Below are 18,829 nucleotides of genomic sequence, written 5' to 3' on the forward strand. Positions count from 1 at the left end.
AACTCTGCTTTAGTCACTGGCAAAATAAAAGAAACCGAATCCAAGACAAAGCTGTGTTAGCAAGGAGAGATTAAAGTCTGTAAAGCATTTCTCTGAAATCTGTGAAGTGCTGATCTGTTGCAGATGCTGGCACCTTGCTTGTTCTCAGATATTAACTACCATTAAGCCAAACGAAAACATATGTGATATAAACAAGCCTCTGCTGCTGAAATGTCTTGTTGGTAAAGCAAATATGAGGGAGGAGAGAAATCCACAGCATGTTTTTGTCTTTGTGATACAACTTAGGCTCCGAGTGAGTTTAGGAGGCAGACACTCTGAAGGATACCTTAAAAGAGACCTTGATATGAGTCGCTACAGAGAGAGACCATCTGTGTTGTGGTTTTTTTTTTTTTCCCCTCCTATTCCCTGCCCCCCACCTTAAAAGCTAGCTAAATATTCACATTGTTCTGCTTACACTGAACGTAGTTGTGTGGTCGTGTAACCACAAAGGGAGATGTTTTCCACTGGAGCAGTGAGGTGATTCAGCTCAAATGTATGTACACCCATACAGTTCCAAAATCCAGTTTGAAGGAGTGAGCAGGAACATGCAGACAGGGAGAGAGACGTGTTTTCCTGTTGTGGTGAGCTTTTTGGGTTAGATTAGGTTAAATGTGTTAAGAAGTATCACCCCTCCTTTTGAATCTCTTGAGCTGCATCTCTAACATGACTGAATTGGAGGGGAAGGAGAAGAGCCTTGTCTTCATCCAGAACTTCCCCAGCCTGGTGGTGTTGTGTGGCTGCAGAGACATCCCGTGGCCAGATGAGGAACAGCCTGAACCGTGTCCCTTGCTCAGGCCTCCAAGATCCTGTAGTTCTTAAATTACTGCCTGCGGCTGTGACTGTACTAAGAAACTGGCAATTTGTTGAATTCAGGAACTGTAGTCACCATATGGTTCTTGTAGCAAGGACTTCGGATAACTCATTGTTGTGAGGAAATCCTGCGGTGTTTTCCCCAGCAGCCTCAGGAGCCACGATGATCTAAGCTGGGAAGGGCAAATCGTCTGGAGAGAATTTAGGCGGCTTTGCTTTTCCATCATCCCGTGGCTGCGCTGGGCGCTCTGCAAACGTTAAAAGAGCATCTGTCTTCTCCAAAGCACTTCTAATCTCACTTGGATTTAGCAATCTCTCTTGCCTGTCTCTGGAGACCAGGGGCCTGTTGTGCATGTAGGTGCTGTGAAAGCATCAGGAAATAGTTGTTATCCTGAAGGGCTTAGAGTAATAAAGGAGAGAATCCAAGGGGAATCCATTCAGATACAGCGTACGTGCAGTGACAGAATGAGTGTGGCCCACTTACTCCAAGAGTCTTTGATGCCATAGCTTGAAAAGAAGCGAGTCAGAAGAGGAGGAAACAGTGTTAGGGTAGGAGGTGAACAGGAATTATTTAGTCATTTAGATGTTAAAAATGCAGAGGCACAAGGAGTGGAATTTGGATTCTTGAAATGTTTGTTCTGCTTGTGTTAGTTCTGTCACCATTACCGGTGTGGTCTTGGTTTTAATTGTGCTGTAGCTTGAGGTTTGTGCTCAATTATCATGTTGCCTTGCTGATAAAATGAACTAAAGGAAGGAAGTAGTATTTTCTAAAGATAGGCGGCTCAAAATATTTCTATCTCCTCCTTTCCTTGTCTCCTGTCAACCCTATTGGAGCAGCTCTGGATGAGACTGCCTCCAAATGAGTGTGTGTTTACCTGTAAGACTAAAGAGGTGGTGAGAAGTGTGCTGGAACAAGTGGGAGGTAAACAGAGAACAGAAGAGGAGCAGTTAGGGATATAAATAAATACCAGAAACTTTTCCTAGAAAATAGGGAGTGAATGCCAGTGGTCCTCTCTTTACAGGAATCTCCTTTTGCTTTTTCAGATCATTGTAAGGAAGCAGATTGCTGGGATTTCTCCCCTGTGGCTGCCTGACCACTGCTGAGCTACCCCTCCCAGCCCATGTGGCTCTCCCCATGTTCCAAGAGTGCAACTGGTGCCCAACGCAATGTGTGTTTGTCAAACCATGGAAGTGGGCAAGTATGGCAAGAATGCCACTCGATCTGGAGACCGGGGGGTCCTGCTGGAGCCTTTCATTCACCAGGTGGGCGGCCACAGCAGCATGATGCGCTACGACGACCATACTGTCTGCAAACCCCTCATTACCAGAGAGCAGCGCTTCTATGAATCTCTGCCCCCAGAAATGAAGGAGTTCACACCCGAGTACAAAGGTGAGGCCTGTTGTCATTCCAGAATGCAGTTACCTGCTTCAAGAACCAGCCCTCTCATCTTCTGCAGCTCTGCTGTCTTTTGGTGTCATCTTCTTTGTTGATTTTAATTCTTTCTCTTTTGCAGGCTAGCAAATTGATAGGAGCCCTTGGAAAGGAGGAAGTCTTTTTTTTGTAGGCACTCGGGGTTTAATGTGCTTCTCTTTCTAGGCAGAGAATATGCAGTGTGACAGTTGCAGTCTGAAGCTTAAGGTTATGGACGTGTAACTGAAGTAATTTTACTACCAAGTTATTGTCAATTACAGCCTTGACCTTGAGCAAATGAAGTTAAATCATACACTGAGCACTTGCACATTCCAGTCCCGTAATTTATTGCTTCCTCATCACATCTCTCTTATGGGCCCGTCTCAGAAAGCTGCTGAAGCAGGAAGTGCTGCTTTCCCAGCACTGAGGTGAAGCCTTGTCCCCAGCCGCTTTGCAGGAATGGAATTTTCCAGTGCCTGTATCGTTGTAGGAGCTCGGCAACTCATCTGTGTCTTCCGGAAGCTGGATATGCTTTCGGCCATGTGTGTTTCTATTCAGGATGGTGACACTGGCAGGTAGCCTTCTGGGGGACTCGGTGTTCCTGTGGCCTCTGCTTCTTTGTCACCACGTGGCATTGGGAGGACAGTGCTTCAGGCAGCTGGGACCACCATCTGTTCAGGGTCTTGCCGTTTGATCTGGCTGCAGCCTGAGGGTCTCAAAGCAGTGTCAGCTTACCTACCGGTGTCTGTCTGCGGACCGTGAATGAAAGATACAGTCTCCAACAGACAGGTCCTCCTGTACGCTCGAGCCACTCTGGAGCCACACAGGGCTCTAGTGACCCATCAGAAATCTCAGCTGAAGCCTGTGTAATTACTAGAATTGACCTGATATCAGGCTTTCCTTGGGAGATACATTTAAAACTGATGAAGCTGAGAGTCCAGATGGAGACCTGTCGTCTTGAAGTCAGATACTTCCTGGTAGCCTAAAGGCATAGGACATACACCTCCACCCTAGTGTGGGGCTTCATCCGAGAGTCCCGTGCAATTTCCTGATAGTCCCAGAAGTTGCTCTTACTGTTCCGAGGAGGGGAGTACTGGGGAGGATATTTCCTGTCTGAGCACTCGGGTGTTACTATAAGCTTGCCTTCCACAGGGGTGTCGTGAGGAGCATGTCCAGGCAGCCAGAGTGCTTGGAGTGGCATTTCTGTAGTGACATGCTGGAGTCCTGAGCTGCGCTGAAGTTGTGTTGAGCCACCTGAACTGTGTTAGCATTGTCACATGCAGAGAAGGGAAAAGGAAGGACAGTAACGTGATGGGCTGCATCAGCTGAGCAGTGCAAGGTTTCCTTACGTTTGTGATGAATCATTTGATTGTCTGCATCTAGCATCTGATACTCCTGGCAGCTATTCAATGCTGGTGACAAGCTAATGAAAGATTTTGGCCATTGCAAGTTGGGACATGAGCTGATAGCCTCCTTTTCAGGGCTGAGGGACTCCCAAAGATGAAGATGTCAGCCCTAACTAGAAGTGTCAGCTGTCCTGCTCTGTGGCTGGCCAGCTAGATATAGCCAGTCTGTGCTGAGAAATGTTTATATGTTCCCTTGGACTATGGTGCTTCCCAGTAGCATTCAGAAGGTGAAACTGGATGGGACACAAATGGTCCTGATTGCCTGCACCTGGATGAGGTAGTTTTACTTCCAGGAGCCCCTGTTTTTATTGCTAGGAAGCCCTGGAAGCTTGCAGATCCCTTTTCTGCAATGCTGGCTGACTTGCCATAAATGGCAGGTGTCACCTCAACCTCGCTCTGTTCTTCATAGCTCAGATGCTGGAGAGATCCTTTATCAGAGAAAGCACACTCCTCCTTGGCGAGCAATGTCCTTGTTGGAGAATCACAGAATGGTTCGGGTTGGAAGGGACCTTAAAGATCATCCAGTTCCATCCCCCTGCCATAGGCAAGGACACCTCCCACTAGACCAGGTTGCTCAAAAGCCCCATCCAGCTTGCCCTTGAACTTTGGAGATGGGGCATTCACAACTCCTGGGCAACCTGTGCCAGTGTCTCACCACCCTCACAGTAAAAAATTTCTTCCTAATATCTAATCTAAATCTCCCCTCTTTCAGTTTAAAACCGTTACCCCTTGTCCTATGGCTCTACTCCCTGATAAAGAGTCTGTCCCAAGCTTTCCTGTAGGCCGTTTAGATACTGAAGGCCACTCCAGTGTCTCTCCTTGGAGTCCAGGTAGATTAAGTCAGTTTTTCTTCCCTCCTCCTCCAATGCTGTAGCCCCATTGTAGAAGGCCACCAGATTTATCAGACACAATTTGCCCTTGGTGAAGCCATGTTGGCTGTCACCGATCACCTGTTTATTTTTCATGTGCCTTAGCAGAGTTTCCGGCAGGATCTGCTCCATGATCTTGCTGGGCACAGAGGTGAGACTGACCGGCATGTAGTTCCCTGCGTCTTCCTTTCTTGTTTCCTTCCAGAAAGGGCCCGCATTTTCTCTAGTCTTCCTTTTGTCACCAACATACCTATTGAAGCTTTTCTTGTTGCTCTTGATGTCCCTGGCTGGATTTAACTCTATCTGGGCTTTAGCTTTCCTAAACTGACCCCTGGCTGCTTGGACAATTTCTCTGTATTTCTCCCAGGCTAGCTGTCCTTGCTTCCACCCTCTTTAGGCTTCCTTCTTCTGTTTGAATTTGTCCTGGAGCTCCTTGTTCATCCATGCAGGCCTCCTGGTGGTTTTGCCCAACTTCCTCTTCACTGGGATGCATCACTCCTGAGCTTGGAGGAGGTCAGCAGCAGGAACACTTCTGCAGGACATCAATACCTCCCCAAATGAACTATATATATATTTTGTGTGCTTTGCCCTGCTCAGCATCTTGGTAGCCTGTGCTTTACTTTCTCCAGTTTGACGACATTTGCTGTGAGAGTGAATGGAAGGAAATAATCCCACCCCTCAGCCTACCAGCTGCGCTTTTGTCCTTAATTTCCTGTGGCTGGCAGAGCTTCCCCCACTGCTGCTGACTGTTCGATCAGGTAGCGACACAGAGCACTGTTTGGGGGATTTCTCCTCTGTTCTGCCCTAAAAACATCTGGATTCTTGTAGTCTTAAACCTCCTTCCATTGCTCTGGTGCTCTGAGAGTTACATTTTACTGTCTCCCATTGAACGTTTGGGTGCTGGTGGTTGTGGGAAACAGAACTGAGGTGTCACTTCTCTCTACAGGTGTGGTATCTGTCTGTTTTGAGGGAGACAGTGATGGCTACATTAACCTGGTGGCCTATCCCTATGTGGAGAGTGAGGCACTAGAGCAGGATGATTTGCCAGAGAGGGACCAGCCACGACGCAAGCACTCGCGTCGGAGCCTTCACAGATCAAGCAGCGGCACAGAGCACAAGGAGGAAAAGCCTGGCCTGGCCAGTGACAGCACTGAAAGGTAAAGAGGGCCCAGTGACAAGGTGATGAGCCGAAATCTCTCGTCCCCTTTCATCTCTGGTGCTCCTTTTGTTGAGGACATTTTGCGTTTCCATACAGTAGCCAGGCTGTCTTGCACGTGCTAGTCCAAGCACACCGTGGACTAACGAGTCCAGCAAACTGTGTCAGTTTTGCCACGTTCAGGGCAAACTCATCCACAGGATAACCCTTGGCAGTTTATTGGATGTGGAACCAAAGTCTGTGGAGCAGTTTCAAACACTCTTTGGTCTACCTGGTTATTAACCCAGAGGATTTTTCCCAAAGGTACTTTGAATATGGGTTTCTACCTTCTCACACCAGCCAGAGCTCCCTGAGAAACAAGTGTTCCTGCTTACTCTTATCAGTTGCAGTGCAACCTGGCAGAGATGTTGGATAGACCAAATCCTTGAGTGTGGGTCCACAGCGAGGGGTATTAGCGAGGATTTGCTGTTAAGAAGGTGGCAGGAGAAGGAACAGGAGATGGCCACGTGCAAGGGGAGGATGTGGCAGTTGTAAGTACCTGGAGAAGGCATGGATTCTAACAGGCAACTTTGTTGTGTCTTTATTCCAGCAGCATCCAGGAAACGAAGAGTCCCAGGGTGGATTTGCACATCCATTCAGATGTTCCATTTCAGATGTTGGATGGGAACAGTGGTCTGAGCTCTGAAAAGATCAGCTACAACCCCTGGAGCCTGCGCTGTCATAAGCAGCAGCTGAGCCGCATGCGGTCAGAGTCCAAGGACCGAAAACTCTACAGTATCCTTTGGGAAGCAGAGTCTGCCCTGGCCTTCGTGTTTGTGCCCAAGGCTACTTACTTCCTTTGGCTTTCTCATCGTTCGCACAAGAAAAACTGTATTATATGTTTCTTTTTACTATTCCTTCCTGCTTTCCATGCAGTGACACTAATGTCTGACGCTGAAGCTCAGAGAAGCCATGTGTCTGACTAGAATCCCGTGCTTGCTTTCTTCTCTGGTTCTTTGTTGACTTGTGTTTTGAACTGTAGTTTCTCACATCAGGCTTTGCCCGGCAGCAGATGCAGGTCTGCCCCGATCAGTAATCCCTTGGGAGGGAGCTGTGTTTGTCCTTGTCACCTTTCTTGAGTCTCTTCCAGTTCTACTGTGTCCTTCTGGAGACCATGACCAGAACTGCACACAACAGGGAAGATGCAGGTGAATCAGAGGTTTCCACTGGTGTCCAATGCTGTTTTCTCTCCTCTCCCTCATAATCCCTAACATACTCTCTTGTTCCAAATGCTGTTTCGTTACCCCCAGATCCCATTTCTGACTGGTAATGGCTCTCTCAAAACACATTGCTTTATGCATTAAGAATCATTTTCTCCTTATGTTTATCGTCTTGCGTGTAAACTTTAGTGAATTTTGCCCGCCCGTTTAATGGTTGATTGCAAAAATAGGGAACAGTAGTGGAAAAACTCCACAAGGAGTGTGGAGTTTTTCCACTACTGTTCCCTATTTTTGCAATCTTGAGTAACTTGGTGCTTAGAGTGAATTTGTCATCTCGCTCTTCACTCGCTTTTCTCGATCACTTGTGCAGATCCACACTCTTCAACAGAGAGACCCTGCTGGCAACTGGCTGTGGGACCAGTCAGGCTGGTTTGTAGTTCCTCAGTTCTCAACAAATCAGTGTTGCTGTAGCCCCTGTTCAGTCGCTTGGTACTAAGGTGATGTTAAACGAGTTACACGTCTCTTATTTTCTGTTTAACGTGTGATCTCTTCCCTTTTCATTTCAGTTTGAGACTTCTCTGAACTCTTAAGGAGAGTTCTGGCTTGAGAATCACTTAAGCTCTTCCCCAGTAAACAAAGAAGCAAAATATTAATCTTATTTCTCTTTTTGGGGAGCCTCTTCACACACCCCCATCCCACCCTCCTCCCCTGTAGCTCCTTTTGTACTTTGCCTTCAGACTCTTCGGGCAGTCTGACTGGCTTCTTCCTGTGGTTGAAGATGGATTTGTTACTTTCTGTGCCTTCACAAATGACTGCTCTTGCTTTTGTCTTGAACTTGCCCACTTGTGGGCTGGTTTTGTTTCACCTGCTGGAGCTTGATTCTGTTTCCCACACGTAGAAACAAACTTGCTTTTAATAGCTGTATTCTTCACCCTTTTAACTGTGTGGGCTTCCTTTTCCTATTCTCAAACGTGTGCTTTGAGCCTCCAGCTTTTATTTTTAAATAGCCTGCATCACTTGCAGAGAAGTAATTCTTTTTGGCTGGCCTTTTTAATCACGCTTCCTTATTTTTATCGAGTTCCTCTTTCAAAATCAACCATAGTTGATGATAGTGTGGTTTTTTTTTTTTTTTTTCTAAATGTTGAACTTCCTCGCAGGTTTGATCTAGCAGTCTTCTGGTTGCTGTTTCAGCGTAACGTGTTGAACCCTGCCCTGCAGGGGTTCTTGGGGCAAACATCAGGGTTGTTTTTTTCCCCTTTGGGACCAGCTGCTGCACTGATTGTCTGGGGTTTGTTCCCAGCGCTGTGCCCTAATGGAGGCTTTGCCCATTGTGCATGGCGGTAATTGAAGAATCCCGTAACTGTTCTGTTTCCTGCCTTTGTAGCTCCTCCTCGGTTCCCCCCCTCCCCCCCGTGTGTTGGGCAGCGTTGCTCTTCTGGGCAGGCCAACAGCGCTGAGCCCCGAGTCTTCAGTCCGTGGGGATTGTATTGTTTATCCATATGGTTAAATTGCTAATTTGATTAGACTTTAAGCTCTTCCTTAATGTATCAGCAATTCTTACTGGTAGACCCCGTCTTTCCTGACACTGCTCTGCTCTTCAGTTCCCCCTGCTGAGTTTCCAGTATGCCCATGTCACCTCCTTGATTACTGGTGGCCATTCCCATTTCCAGGCTGATTTTTTTCTACCAAGTGTCAAAGCCCGGGTGCCTCTGTTGGGATTTTGTCCTTTTCTTCACATCCCCAAACAGTTTTCTCTGTTCTTTGGGTTCCTATTTGTTTGTTGCCCAGCCCTATCTCATGCTGGCCCAAGTCCCTGTCTGGTGGCCCTGGGGAGGAGTGTCTCTGACAGGTGAGCTCTCCTTGACGCATCTCCCAGAGTTCCTTTTGCTGGAGAACGTGGTGCATCACTTCAAGCTTCCCTGCGTACTTGATCTGAAGATGGGGACCAGACAGCACGGAGATGATGCGTCTGAGGAGAAGGCTGCTCGGCAGATGAAGAAGTGTGAACAGAGCACTTCTGCCACCTTGGGCGTGCGTGTGTGTGGGATGCAGGTAGGGATCCCCAAGGCTGCGGTTGCTGCACGTTCCCTTTCGCAGCCCCATTAGACCTCCCAGTTAGTGTCTTCTGCTGAGCACTGGGTTACGGAGTCTTCCACTTCAGGTGGGTACATCAGCGTTCACAGTATATGCTTTTTCTCTTCATTTCTAGTCCTGGAACAAAGGAACCTGCTTCTTCTGAGAGAGCCTGCTTTATCCAAAGCTGTTCTGCTCACAGACAATTAGGGGATTTTCCAATAAAATTATTTTTGTGGTTTAGTGTTCGGCTGGAATTGCGGTGCCTGGGGAGGGAGGTGTCCCTCCGTCCCGGCATCAGCTGACACTTGCTTCCGTGGTGTACTGGGTGTTAAGAAGTTGCTCTCCCCTTGAGGATGGGCCCTGTGCACAAGGATTTGCGGCTGGTGCTGTTGTGCAACAGTCGCTCCTTTCCCCACCCGCGGGAGGATTTTGTAACCCAGAGTCTGCCCACAGACTCTGAGGCAATGAGGGCCCTTAATTAATCACATGCCACATAATAACGGCAATACGTGCCAGCAGCTCCCTCTGCCAGAGCATTGTCCGAGTTGCTGTAAGACGTGACTTTTTAAGCCTCAGGGCCTGTTGTGTCACACTTTTTATGGAGGCTTGGACTGACGAGCTGCCCTTTTGGTGTCCTGGGAGAGAACTGGTAGTTGGGCGCCCTGGCTGTGCCTGTGGAATGCTCCCATGAGCTGCTTAGGGATTTAGGGAGCAGGCAGAGCTGCTTCCTGCTCCCTCTTGGGCATGGTGGGTACAGAACTAGTTCCCTCTGCCCTGTTGGTCCAGGACAGCTCAGGGCTCTCTGCGTGGCCTTCACCTGGTGTTCCCACTTGACATGCGTTTCCTTTGGCTTTCTAGGTCTATCAGCTGGACACGGGGCATTACTTATGCAGGAATAAATACTATGGACGCGGTCTTTCCATTGAGGGCTTCCGCAACGCCCTCTACCAGTATCTCCACAACGGCATCGAGCTGCGCAAGGACCTCTTTGAGCCTATCCTCGCCAAACTGCGAAGCCTGAAGGCGGTTTTGGAGAGACAGGCCTCCTACCGCTTCTACTCCAGCTCCCTCCTCATCATATATGATGGGAAGGACAGCAGGGCGGGGATGTTTGTGGAGCGCCGGCCAGAGACGCGCCTGAAGCGGGTTGACAGCTCTCTGCCGGAGAGCCTTCAGGACGGCGGTGGCACCGAGCCTGGCTCCTCAGCCCAGCCCAAGGTGGACGTGCGTATGATTGACTTTGCGCACAGCACCTTCAAAGGCTTTCGTGATGACCCCACTGTGCACGACGGACCCGACATGGGTTACGTGTTCGGGCTGGAAAGCCTCATCAACATCATGGAACAGATGCGTGAGGAAAACCAGTAGCCCTGGGCTACGGCCTCTTATTCTTGTCCTGGTGGCAGGAGCAGACAAGACCACCTACTACCACAGAAAAAAGCAGACAACTTTGGTTTTAAACAATTGTATTGCTCCATTGTTTTTAAATGTACTTGGATAGAAGAGCTGAGGGGAGGCAGGATGGAAGAGCTCCTCGTGCCAACCAGATGGTTCTGACCGCACTAGCTCTGCCTGCTGGAGGAGGCTCTGTAGATGCCCCCTGGGTGTTGGGTGTATCGGTTCTTCGCTTGTCTTGTGTGCGTTCTGGAGGGAGGACCTGGACATAGGGAAGAGGAAGCAGGAAAGCATGGGGCCTCTTTGGGGGGGGCTGGATCTGTGGCGTGAGTAGCCTCCAGCCTTGGGAGCCCCGGGGAGAGCCTTCCCTTTGAAATTCTCCTGAGTTATTTGGAAAGGGTGCTCGACTACCAGGTGGCAGCCTCAGTGGGGCTGACGGTGAGCAGCGCAGGTGCTGGTCTCGGTGTTCGGTGGCGCTGGCTCTGCCCTGGGTTTTGCCGGTGGGGCTCAGCTTTTGATGCTGCCTTTTTTTTTTGCTGTTTGGGCACTGTGAATAACCACCCCAAACACGGAAATATAAATGACCAAATGCAACCCCCGGCAGAGCTGTGGCCCCAAGGGAAGGCTGGGCACCTGGAGCTGTGCTCGAGCCCCGGGTGGCACGGGCAGGGCTGCGTAGGGGCAGGCAGGGGGCTCTGCAGGAGTAACTCTGCCCTGGACCACTGACCAAGCAAGAACTCAGCTCGTGGGCTAGCAATAGTATCTGTAGCAGTTAACGTGGCCCCAGCTGTGCAGCAGGGCCTTTCGGACCATTTCAACCCTTCCCCTCGTGTAATGTTGGTCCCACAGGTTGCACGCAAGTGTGTCCCTCCAGCGCAAGGTTGCTCTTGTCCCACAGTGGGCCTCCTGCCCCACAGCCCCTGCTCTCCTGGCAGGTCCCTGCACGGGGATCGTGGAAGGGGAGGCTGTGGGTAAGGGCTGACTCCCCTTTGTCTCCTTGGGGGTCTCTATGGGGACAGGTGAGGACCTGGCTGAGGGATAGGTGCCACCACCTGACTGTTGAGCTGTGCTTCAGGGGGTCAAGTCTTTCCCAAAATAAATGAAAGAGCCAGCTGGGCTCCTTCCTGGAGCCAGTGCTTTACCCGTGGCTTCCCTTGATGAGGGCATTAATGTTTGATACTGTGGCCTGGTGGTACCAAACCCTCCCCCCCACCCCTTGCATCATCCCCCCCACCCTGTGTTTCTGTGCTGGGACCCCCTGCTTCCTCCCTCCCCAGTGTCACTGACTCGTTCCATGGCGTTACCATTACCCCGGCTGCCTGAGAAACTCTGCCTGGGTACCTGTGAGGCCAGGGTTGGGTTGTTTGGTTCTGTTCTGTTCTGTTTTGTTTTGTTTTTTACTTCAGGAAAGCTTTTTTGGGGAATACTCTCCCTGCATGTAGCATGTGCGCACACTCTGCTTGGAAAGTGTTGGTGCTTGGCTGGTGGCCCTAGCTGCCCCAGCGGGCACAGGTCTGCGGCACCAGGTGGGGAAAGGGGCAGGGGAAGAGCTGGCTTTGTCCTACATCGTACCTCTCTGCCTGTCCCCCAGCTTGCCCAGGTCACTGCTCTCTGGACAAGGACCTTCATTCGCACCACTCTCCCCTGCCTTGGGTTACTGCTCCATCCTCTCTGCCCCCCAGGCGGGGCTCAGGGGGGTTTCAGGGAACAGGTTTGCAGGAGGGATGGAGCTGAGTGAGCAGCGGCTGCCCCAGGTCCCCAAAACATCCGCGTTACCCTCCCTGGCCCAGCCCACCTTGTGCATGTCCCCAGCGGGCAGGGCCTTTCCTCCTGGGGACACCCCGGCTGTTCCCCTCCTCGCTGGGCCGGGGGCGATGGATGAGGGCTGCTGCCGCTGCTCCGTCAGAGCCTTGAGCCCCTTCCCTTTGGACCACCGCCGTGGGACTCCACAGCTTGTACATAGCCTTGACCCCCGTTTGTTTTTACATGAATAATCACCCTGTTTGTGCTTCACAGAGAACCAAAAACCACCATTAAAGGATCAGTTTTTGTCCTTGGTGTGCTGTGCCTGCCTGTTGCCGGGGACCGGGGTGGGGGGCTCGGGCAGGACCCCTCTGCAGGCGGCTTAAACGTTTCTTCTCATGGGGGGTCGTCTCCGTCGTTGCCCCGGGGGAAAGCACAGAAGCAGCTCCCGGGGTGGGAGCTGAGTGGGACCGGGACCCCTCTGCCCCCGCGGCGCTGTGGGTGCCCGCTCTGCTGCTGATCTCCGCTTGCTTTTCGGGAGGCGGGAGGCGCTAGGACCTGGGGCAGACGGCAGAACGCGGAGCAGGCACTTGGACCTGTGGAGGGCCCTGGAACCTGTGGCGGGCACTAGGACCTGGGGCGGGCGGGGCAAGGACCCGTGGCGGGTACTAGGACCCGGGGCGGTCGGAGGACCCATGGTGGGCACTAGGACCCGGGGCGGTCGGCAGGACTCACGGTGGGCGCTAGGACCTGGGTAGGGCGGCGGAACCCGTGGCGGGTACTAGGACCCGGGGCGGTCGGAGGACCCACGGTGGGCGCTAGGACCCGAGGAGGGTGGCAGCACCCATGGCGGGCGCTAGGACCCGGGGCGGGCACTTGGACCTGTGGCGGGCGCTAGGACCCGGGGCGGTCGGAGGACCCACGGTGGGCGCTAGGACCCAAGGAGGGTGGCAGCACCCATGGCGGGCGCTAGGACCCGGGGCGGTCGGAGGACCCACGGTGGGCGCTAGGACCCAAGGAGGGTGGCAGCACCCATGGCGGGCGCTAGGACCCGGGGCGGTCGGAGGACCCACGGTGGGCGCTAGGACCCAAGGAGGGTGGCAGCACCCATGGCGGGCGCTAGGACCCGGGGCGGTCGGAGGACCCACGGTGGGCACTAGGACCCGGGGCGGGCGCTAGGGGCCCGGGGCGGGCTGGGGGCGTGGCGGTCGGCGGTGACGCGGAAGTGGCGCGCGGCGGGCGCTGACGTGTCGGCGCGGGCGCGGGGGGATGCGGGCGCTGATCCTGGTGGGCGGCTTCGGGACGCGGCTGCGGCCGCTGACCCTGAGCCGGCCCAAGCCGCTGGTGGAGTTCTGCAACAAGGCGCTGCTGCTGCACCAGCTGGAGGCCCTGCGGCAGGTGGGGGCGGTGGCGGCGGGGGAGGGGGGTCGCGGGGGTCTCCCCGCCGCCCGTTGACCCGCACTCCCGCAGGCCGGCGTCAGCCACGTGGTGCTGGCGGTGAGCTACATGTCGGAGGCGCTGGGAGCCGCCATGCGGGAGCAGGAGCAGAGGGTAAGGGTCGTCGTCCCTCCCCTCCCCCTGTCCCGTCCGTGTCCGTCCCCCTCCCCCCCTCAACGCGCCCCGCACCCGCCGCTAACTCTGTGCCCGCAGCTCGGCATCCGCATCTCCCTGTCCCACGAGAAGGAGCCGCTGGGCACGGGTAGGGTGCGGGGACTGCAGGGTGGGCTGGGGAGGGGGACACTGGGATGGATGGGTAGGGCTGGGGATACTGGGAGTGGGACACCGTGGACAGCAGGGTGGGTATGGAGGGGTAGGGTTGGGGACGCTGGGAGGGGGACACATTGGGCAGCAGAGTGGATATGGAGGGGTAGGGCTGGGGGATACTGGGGACACTGGGAGGGGGGGCACCATGGGCAGCAGAGTGGGTATGGAGGGACAGGACTGGGGGGATACAGGGGACACTGGGAGGGGGACACCATGGGTAGCAGAGTGGTTATGGATGGGTAGGGCTGGGGGACACTGGGGGGGGGACACATTGGGCAGCAGGGTAGGTATGGAGGGGTAGGGTTGGGAGATATGGGGGACACTGGGAGGGGGACACCGTGGGCAGTGGGAGGGGTATGCCAGTATGGGCATGGGCAGGATTAGGGACTGGGGACATCAGGACAGGCACAGAAAGGACTAGGGACAGCAGGGCTGGGTGAAGACCAGGGACTGGGGGCTTGGGAGGGTCGGTGGGGAGCAGGGACACTGGGACAGGCACAGGTGGGACCTGGAGGACCTGGGCACTGGGTTCACCCTGTCCCTGCGGCATCACTCATGGCCGGGCAGCGGGGCCGCTGGCGCTGGCGCGGGACCTGCTGGCCGAGGACGGGGAGCCCTTCTTTGTCCTCAACAGCGACGTGATCTGCGAGTTCCCCTTCGCGGCGCTGGCCCATTTCCACCGGCAGCACGGCGGCGAGGGCTCGCTGGTGGTCACCCGCGTGGAGGAGCCAGCCAAGTACGGCGTGGTGGTGAGCGAGGCTGACACTGGCCGCATCTGCCGCTTCGTGGAGAAGCCGCGCGTCTTCGTGTCCAATAAGATCAACGCCGGGCTCTACATCTTCAGCCCCGGCATCCTGCAACGCATCCAGGTAGGGACCAGGGTGCTGGGCAGAGCCAGGATGGCGGGGGAGCAGGCCCCCAGCTCAGCCCTGAGTCCTGTTTCCGCAGCTGCGTCCCACCTCCATCGAGAAGGAGATCTTCCCAGCCATGGCACAGGAGGGGCAGCTCTACGCCATGGAGCTGCAGGGTAAGGCCCCGCGTATGGTGTGGGCAGCGTAGCAGTGGGGTGGTGTCTTGCCTGCACTGCCGCCCCTGCGCTGGGGGCTGTCACCGCAGCTCTATCCCCACAGGCTTCTGGATGGACATCGGGCAGCCAAAGGACTTCCTCACGGGCATGTGCATGTACCTGCAGGCGCTGAGGGCTCAGCACCCCGAGAAGCTACACTCGGGGCCCGGTGTCGTAGGGAACGTGCTGGTGGTAAGTGCCAGCCCCCAGCACATCGGTCACGGGCTCTCCCCATCCTCCCACCGCTGTACTCGCTGCTGTGCTCGAGCTGTGCCCTCCTGTCCCCACTCTGGCCAAGTGGTGCAGGCTGTGTCGAGAGCTCTGGCTGCCCTCCCGGCCCCGGCACAGCCCCTCTTCCTTGCAGGACCCCAGTGCCAAGATTGGGGCAAACTGCGTCATCGGCCCCAATGTGACGATCGGGGCTGGCGTGGTGGTGGAGGACGGGGTGCGCATCAAACGGTGCACCGTGCTGAAGGGAGCCCGCATCCGCTCCCACTCCTGGCTGGAATCCTGCATCGTGGGCTGGAGCTGCTCCGTGGGGCAGTGGGTGAGGATGTGGGTGCCCCCGTGGGGGAGATCAGGGCTCAGCTCCTGCCCTCCTGCCTCCTCAGGTTGCAGCCCAAGGGATGGAGGGATGCGCAGGGGCTGGGGGCAGGAGCGTGGCACTGAGCCGGGGCAGGCATGACAGAGCCTCTCTGGGGCAGGTTCGCATGGAGAACGTGACCGTGCTGGGCGAGGATGTCATCGTCAACGATGAGCTCTACCTCAATGGGGCCAACGTGCTGCCGCACAAGTCCATCGCCGAGTCTGTGCCAGAGCCGCGCATCATCATGTAGCAGCCCCCGGTGGGCCCTGCACTCCTGGCTCTGCTTTGATTAAATATTTATATTTCCATCTACCGCTGAGTGTCATCTGAGTGTGGCCCCAGCGCTGGGTTGCTCACCATGGCCAGCCTGGCTTCCTCTCCCCACGTCTCAGGGCACCACATAAGGAAGAATAATTTAATGCTGCATTTCATGAAGTCAGCCCCCAGCCAGGGGCAAGTTAACAGCCCGAACGCCCACCCCGGCCCACCCCGCCCTGGCCTCGGGGCTGCTGTGCGTCCCCCCAGCAGAGCCCAGGCCTTGGGCTCCCCTCCCTGAGAACGGCCCATGGGGCAGAGGGGCTGCTGTGGCCCAGGTGCTGGGCAAGGGGGTCGCTGGCCCCAGAGCCTGGCATCGGGCCTTCCCCCCCACCCTGCAGCCCCCTGCCCCACACTGCGGCCCCGTGCTGGGTCCTGGCCCTGTGTTAGGGGAGAAGCCAAGGTGGAGGGCAGGGGGCTGCCCTGCTCAGCTGGGGGAGCCCATGGTAAGGGCTGGGTGCTACGAGCTGGGCGGCTTGGTGAAGTCATCCACCCCCGTGATGGTGGCCTTGCAGAAGAAGCAGTCCTTGTTGTTCATCAGGTGCTGGTTGATGCAGGCTCTGGGACAGAGAAGGAAAGAGCGTGAGCTGCCCCTGGCACAGTTTGGGGCGGGGGCGGACACGGGGCAGGTGCTGGTAGTGACCCCAGTGGGGACCACACATGCATGGTACTCACTTGCACGACTTGTGGGAGCAGGGTCTGAAGATAGCGGAGATGGGGTGTGCGTAGCAGATGGGGCACAGGTCTTCCTCACTGGTGGGCTGGGGGGGGGTGGGGTGTCACCAGGTGGTTAGTGGTGGCAGCAAAAGCCCCGTGTCCCAGGGCAGGTGTGCCGGGAGCCGGGGCTGCTGCTGAGCATGGGGACCGGGCTGGGGGACTCACCAGTGTGGTGGCAGCTGCCTGCTTGGACTCCTCGCTCAGGTGGCTCAGCATCTTGTCCACCTTTGCCAGCTCCTCAGCACTGATGTACTCTGTGTCTGTAGGGATAAAATGGGGGTGAAAGTGACCCTCGGGCTGCCCCGAGGCTGTTGGGTGATGCATGGCGGGGGGGGGGATGATGCAGCTGTCCTCAGGGACCAGCCAGGACAGGGAGCCTGCTGCTGGGGACAGAGATCTCCATGCTGGGGACAGCAAGCTGAACACTGGGCAACGAGAGAAGATAAAACTGCTGCCAAAAGTGGACACTGGACACAGCCCCATCCCAAGTGCCACCGCTGGGGGACAATGGGGGAGGCATGGATCCCTGTCCCCAGGGCTAAGGGGGCTGCGACATGTCACAGGGGACACAGATGCTGGCAGCCCCGTCCCCCCCCAAGCCAACCATGGTCAGGGGCTGGTGGTGAGCAGAGCCCAGCTCCTGGCACAGAGCTGACACTTACAGGTGTGCAGGGAGAAATGGCGCTTGTCGGTGGCCGGGGCAGCAGCTGCCAGGGCCAAGGGCTCGGCATGGCCCAGCAGGTACTGGATGGAGCGCAGCTGGAAGCAGGGGTCCGCCAGCAGCACCGCTGTGGCACGCTCGGCCCTGGAAAGGGACACAGTCAGGCCTCTGTCCCGTCCCCCCAACATCACACCACCCCCCAGAGCTGGCTGGGCCTCCCTGGGCATGATGGGTCACAGGGACACCAGGTCCCCAGCTACCACACAGCTGGATGGTGGCATCACCCTGCAGACTGCAGGGACACTGTGCCCGGCATGGAGTGTGATGGCAGTGGTGATGTGGGGCCAGGCCCCCGCAGGTGACCCGGGGCGTCCACAACCTTCTAGAATCCCCCCAGCTCCTGTGCCCCATGGGGACGAGCCCAGGGCACAGCTGGGCACATACAGCACCCAGCCTGGTGGCTCTATGTTCCTGGCAGAACTGAGTGGTGCTCAAATGCAACCAAAGGGCAGCTGTCCCTCTCCTCCTTCTCCTCTTCCTCCTCCTCCTCCGCCACCCCACCCAGTCTCAGAGGCTCCGGGGATCGATACGGTGCATTAGCACTTGCTGAGGCTGCAGTGGTGCCCGGCTGAGCCTGGGGAGCTGCAGGGCTGGAGCAGCCAGCACCCCCCTGGCAGCCCAGCATAGCAAGGGTAAAAGGAGAGGTGCCATGCAGCAGCCTCCTGCTGGGGGCTCTGGCACCCCTACACTGTGGGGACGGCTCAAGGTGGCCCCCCCTCCAAGCAAGCAGGTGCCCCCACAAAGCAGAAAGAAAAGGTTGTGGGTCTCCCCACCTTCAAGCATCAGCAGGGATGACCAGGACAGATGAAGGGCACCTTAGTGGGTGTCTCCATCGGCCACAAGTGCTGTGGCTTCTGCCCACAGCCCTTGGCAAGGAGCAGAGGTGGTTCTGTGGCCACCATCGGGCAAGCCCTTTGGCGCAGACTGAGCCGGGGCTGGGGTGCAGGGGGTTAACAGCCCCTCAGTGCGCAGCAGCCACAGCCGCCAAATTAGCTTTTTGCTGCCCTAATGGAAACCAATTCCCCAGCCCGGCTTTCTGCTTCCCACTAACGCGCCCGGGCACCGGGTAATGACATTCCTGAGTGTCCTTCATCCTGTGGCCACCTCCCACCTCTGCCGTGGGGACTCCCCACCGGGCTCACCCCACAGCCAGGGGTCCTGGGGGGTGTGTGTGTGTGTGTCCGTGCTAGCTTGTTCAGGGGGCGGTGGGGACAAGAGCAGCGGGAAGGACCACGACTGGGTGCTAAGCAGCAGGGTGGGGGGGTGGAGGGGGGTGAGTGCCATCCCCGCTCCCAGCCTAGGTGCAGGATGGGACAGGAGGGGCACCCGAAGGTGACAGCGGGGTGGGTCTACTCCAGCACCCTCCCCGAGGGTGGTCGGTGGCGGAGCAGCCGGTGGGGTGACAGCCGGTGGAGGTTGCCGTTCTCCAGCCGGGAGGGAGGGTGGCTGCGCGCCGGCGAGGCGGGAGGGTAGGTGGGCGAAGTGGTCCTTATTCCCTGCCCCACCACTACCACCACCACCGGGGACAAGCGACGGGGGCCGGTACCGGCTGCGCA

At 55.9% G+C, this 18,829-nt stretch overlaps 3 protein-coding genes across 7 annotated transcripts in view; 2 read left to right on the plus strand and 1 right to left on the minus strand.

The window, feature by feature from the left end:
• Window positions 1-1,893: 1,893 nt before the first annotated feature.
• IP6K1 (inositol hexakisphosphate kinase 1) lies at window positions 1,894-12,413 on the plus strand. 2 transcript variants are annotated; one of them, XM_074151961.1, is made up of 5 exons: window positions 1,894-2,239; window positions 5,482-5,692; window positions 6,281-6,465; window positions 8,767-8,942; window positions 9,825-12,413. In XM_074151961.1, exons 1-5 carry the CDS (start codon window positions 2,017-2,019, stop codon window positions 10,332-10,334), a joined length of 1,305 nt encoding a protein of 434 aa, XP_074008062.1. In that variant the 5' UTR covers window positions 1,894-2,016; the 3' UTR covers window positions 10,335-12,413. The 2 variants fall into 2 exon arrangements, with proteins under 2 accessions (XP_074008062.1, XP_074008063.1); XM_074151962.1 differs by having other exon boundaries at window positions 6,284-6,465.
• A 923-nt stretch (window positions 12,414-13,336) lies between these two features.
• Window positions 13,337-15,833, plus strand: GMPPB (GDP-mannose pyrophosphorylase B). Of its 2 annotated transcripts, none has more exons than XM_074151794.1 (8): window positions 13,337-13,502; window positions 13,575-13,655; window positions 13,755-13,803; window positions 14,436-14,737; window positions 14,817-14,895; window positions 14,999-15,126; window positions 15,299-15,481; window positions 15,639-15,833. In XM_074151794.1, exons 1-8 carry the CDS (start codon window positions 13,374-13,376, stop codon window positions 15,768-15,770), a joined length of 1,083 nt encoding a protein of 360 aa, XP_074007895.1. In that variant the 5' UTR covers window positions 13,337-13,373; the 3' UTR covers window positions 15,771-15,833. The 2 variants fall into 2 exon arrangements, with proteins under 2 accessions (XP_074007895.1, XP_074007894.1); XM_074151793.1 differs by having other exon boundaries at window positions 15,299-15,545; window positions 15,625-15,770.
• An 89-nt stretch (window positions 15,834-15,922) lies between these two features.
• Window positions 15,923-18,829, minus strand: part of RNF123 (ring finger protein 123) — a 50,014-nt gene continuing 47,107 nt past the window's right edge. For all 3 annotated transcript variants that reach the window (XM_074151288.1, XM_074151290.1, XM_074151289.1), the window contains exons 35-38: window positions 17,215-17,357; window positions 16,718-16,812; window positions 16,511-16,596; window positions 15,923-16,395 (exon numbers count right to left, since the gene is read on the minus strand). In XM_074151288.1, the coding sequence (XP_074007389.1) occupies window positions 16,296-16,395; window positions 16,511-16,596; window positions 16,718-16,812; window positions 17,215-17,357 (424 nt within the window). In that variant the 3' untranslated portion in view covers window positions 15,923-16,295. The remainder of the gene's footprint in view (window positions 16,396-16,510; window positions 16,597-16,717; window positions 16,813-17,214; window positions 17,358-18,829) is intronic.

This window comes from Numenius arquata, chromosome 8 (assembly GCF_964106895.1).
Source record: "Numenius arquata chromosome 8, bNumArq3.hap1.1, whole genome shotgun sequence".
NCBI classification, from domain to species: Eukaryota; Metazoa; Chordata; class Aves; order Charadriiformes; family Scolopacidae; genus Numenius; species Numenius arquata.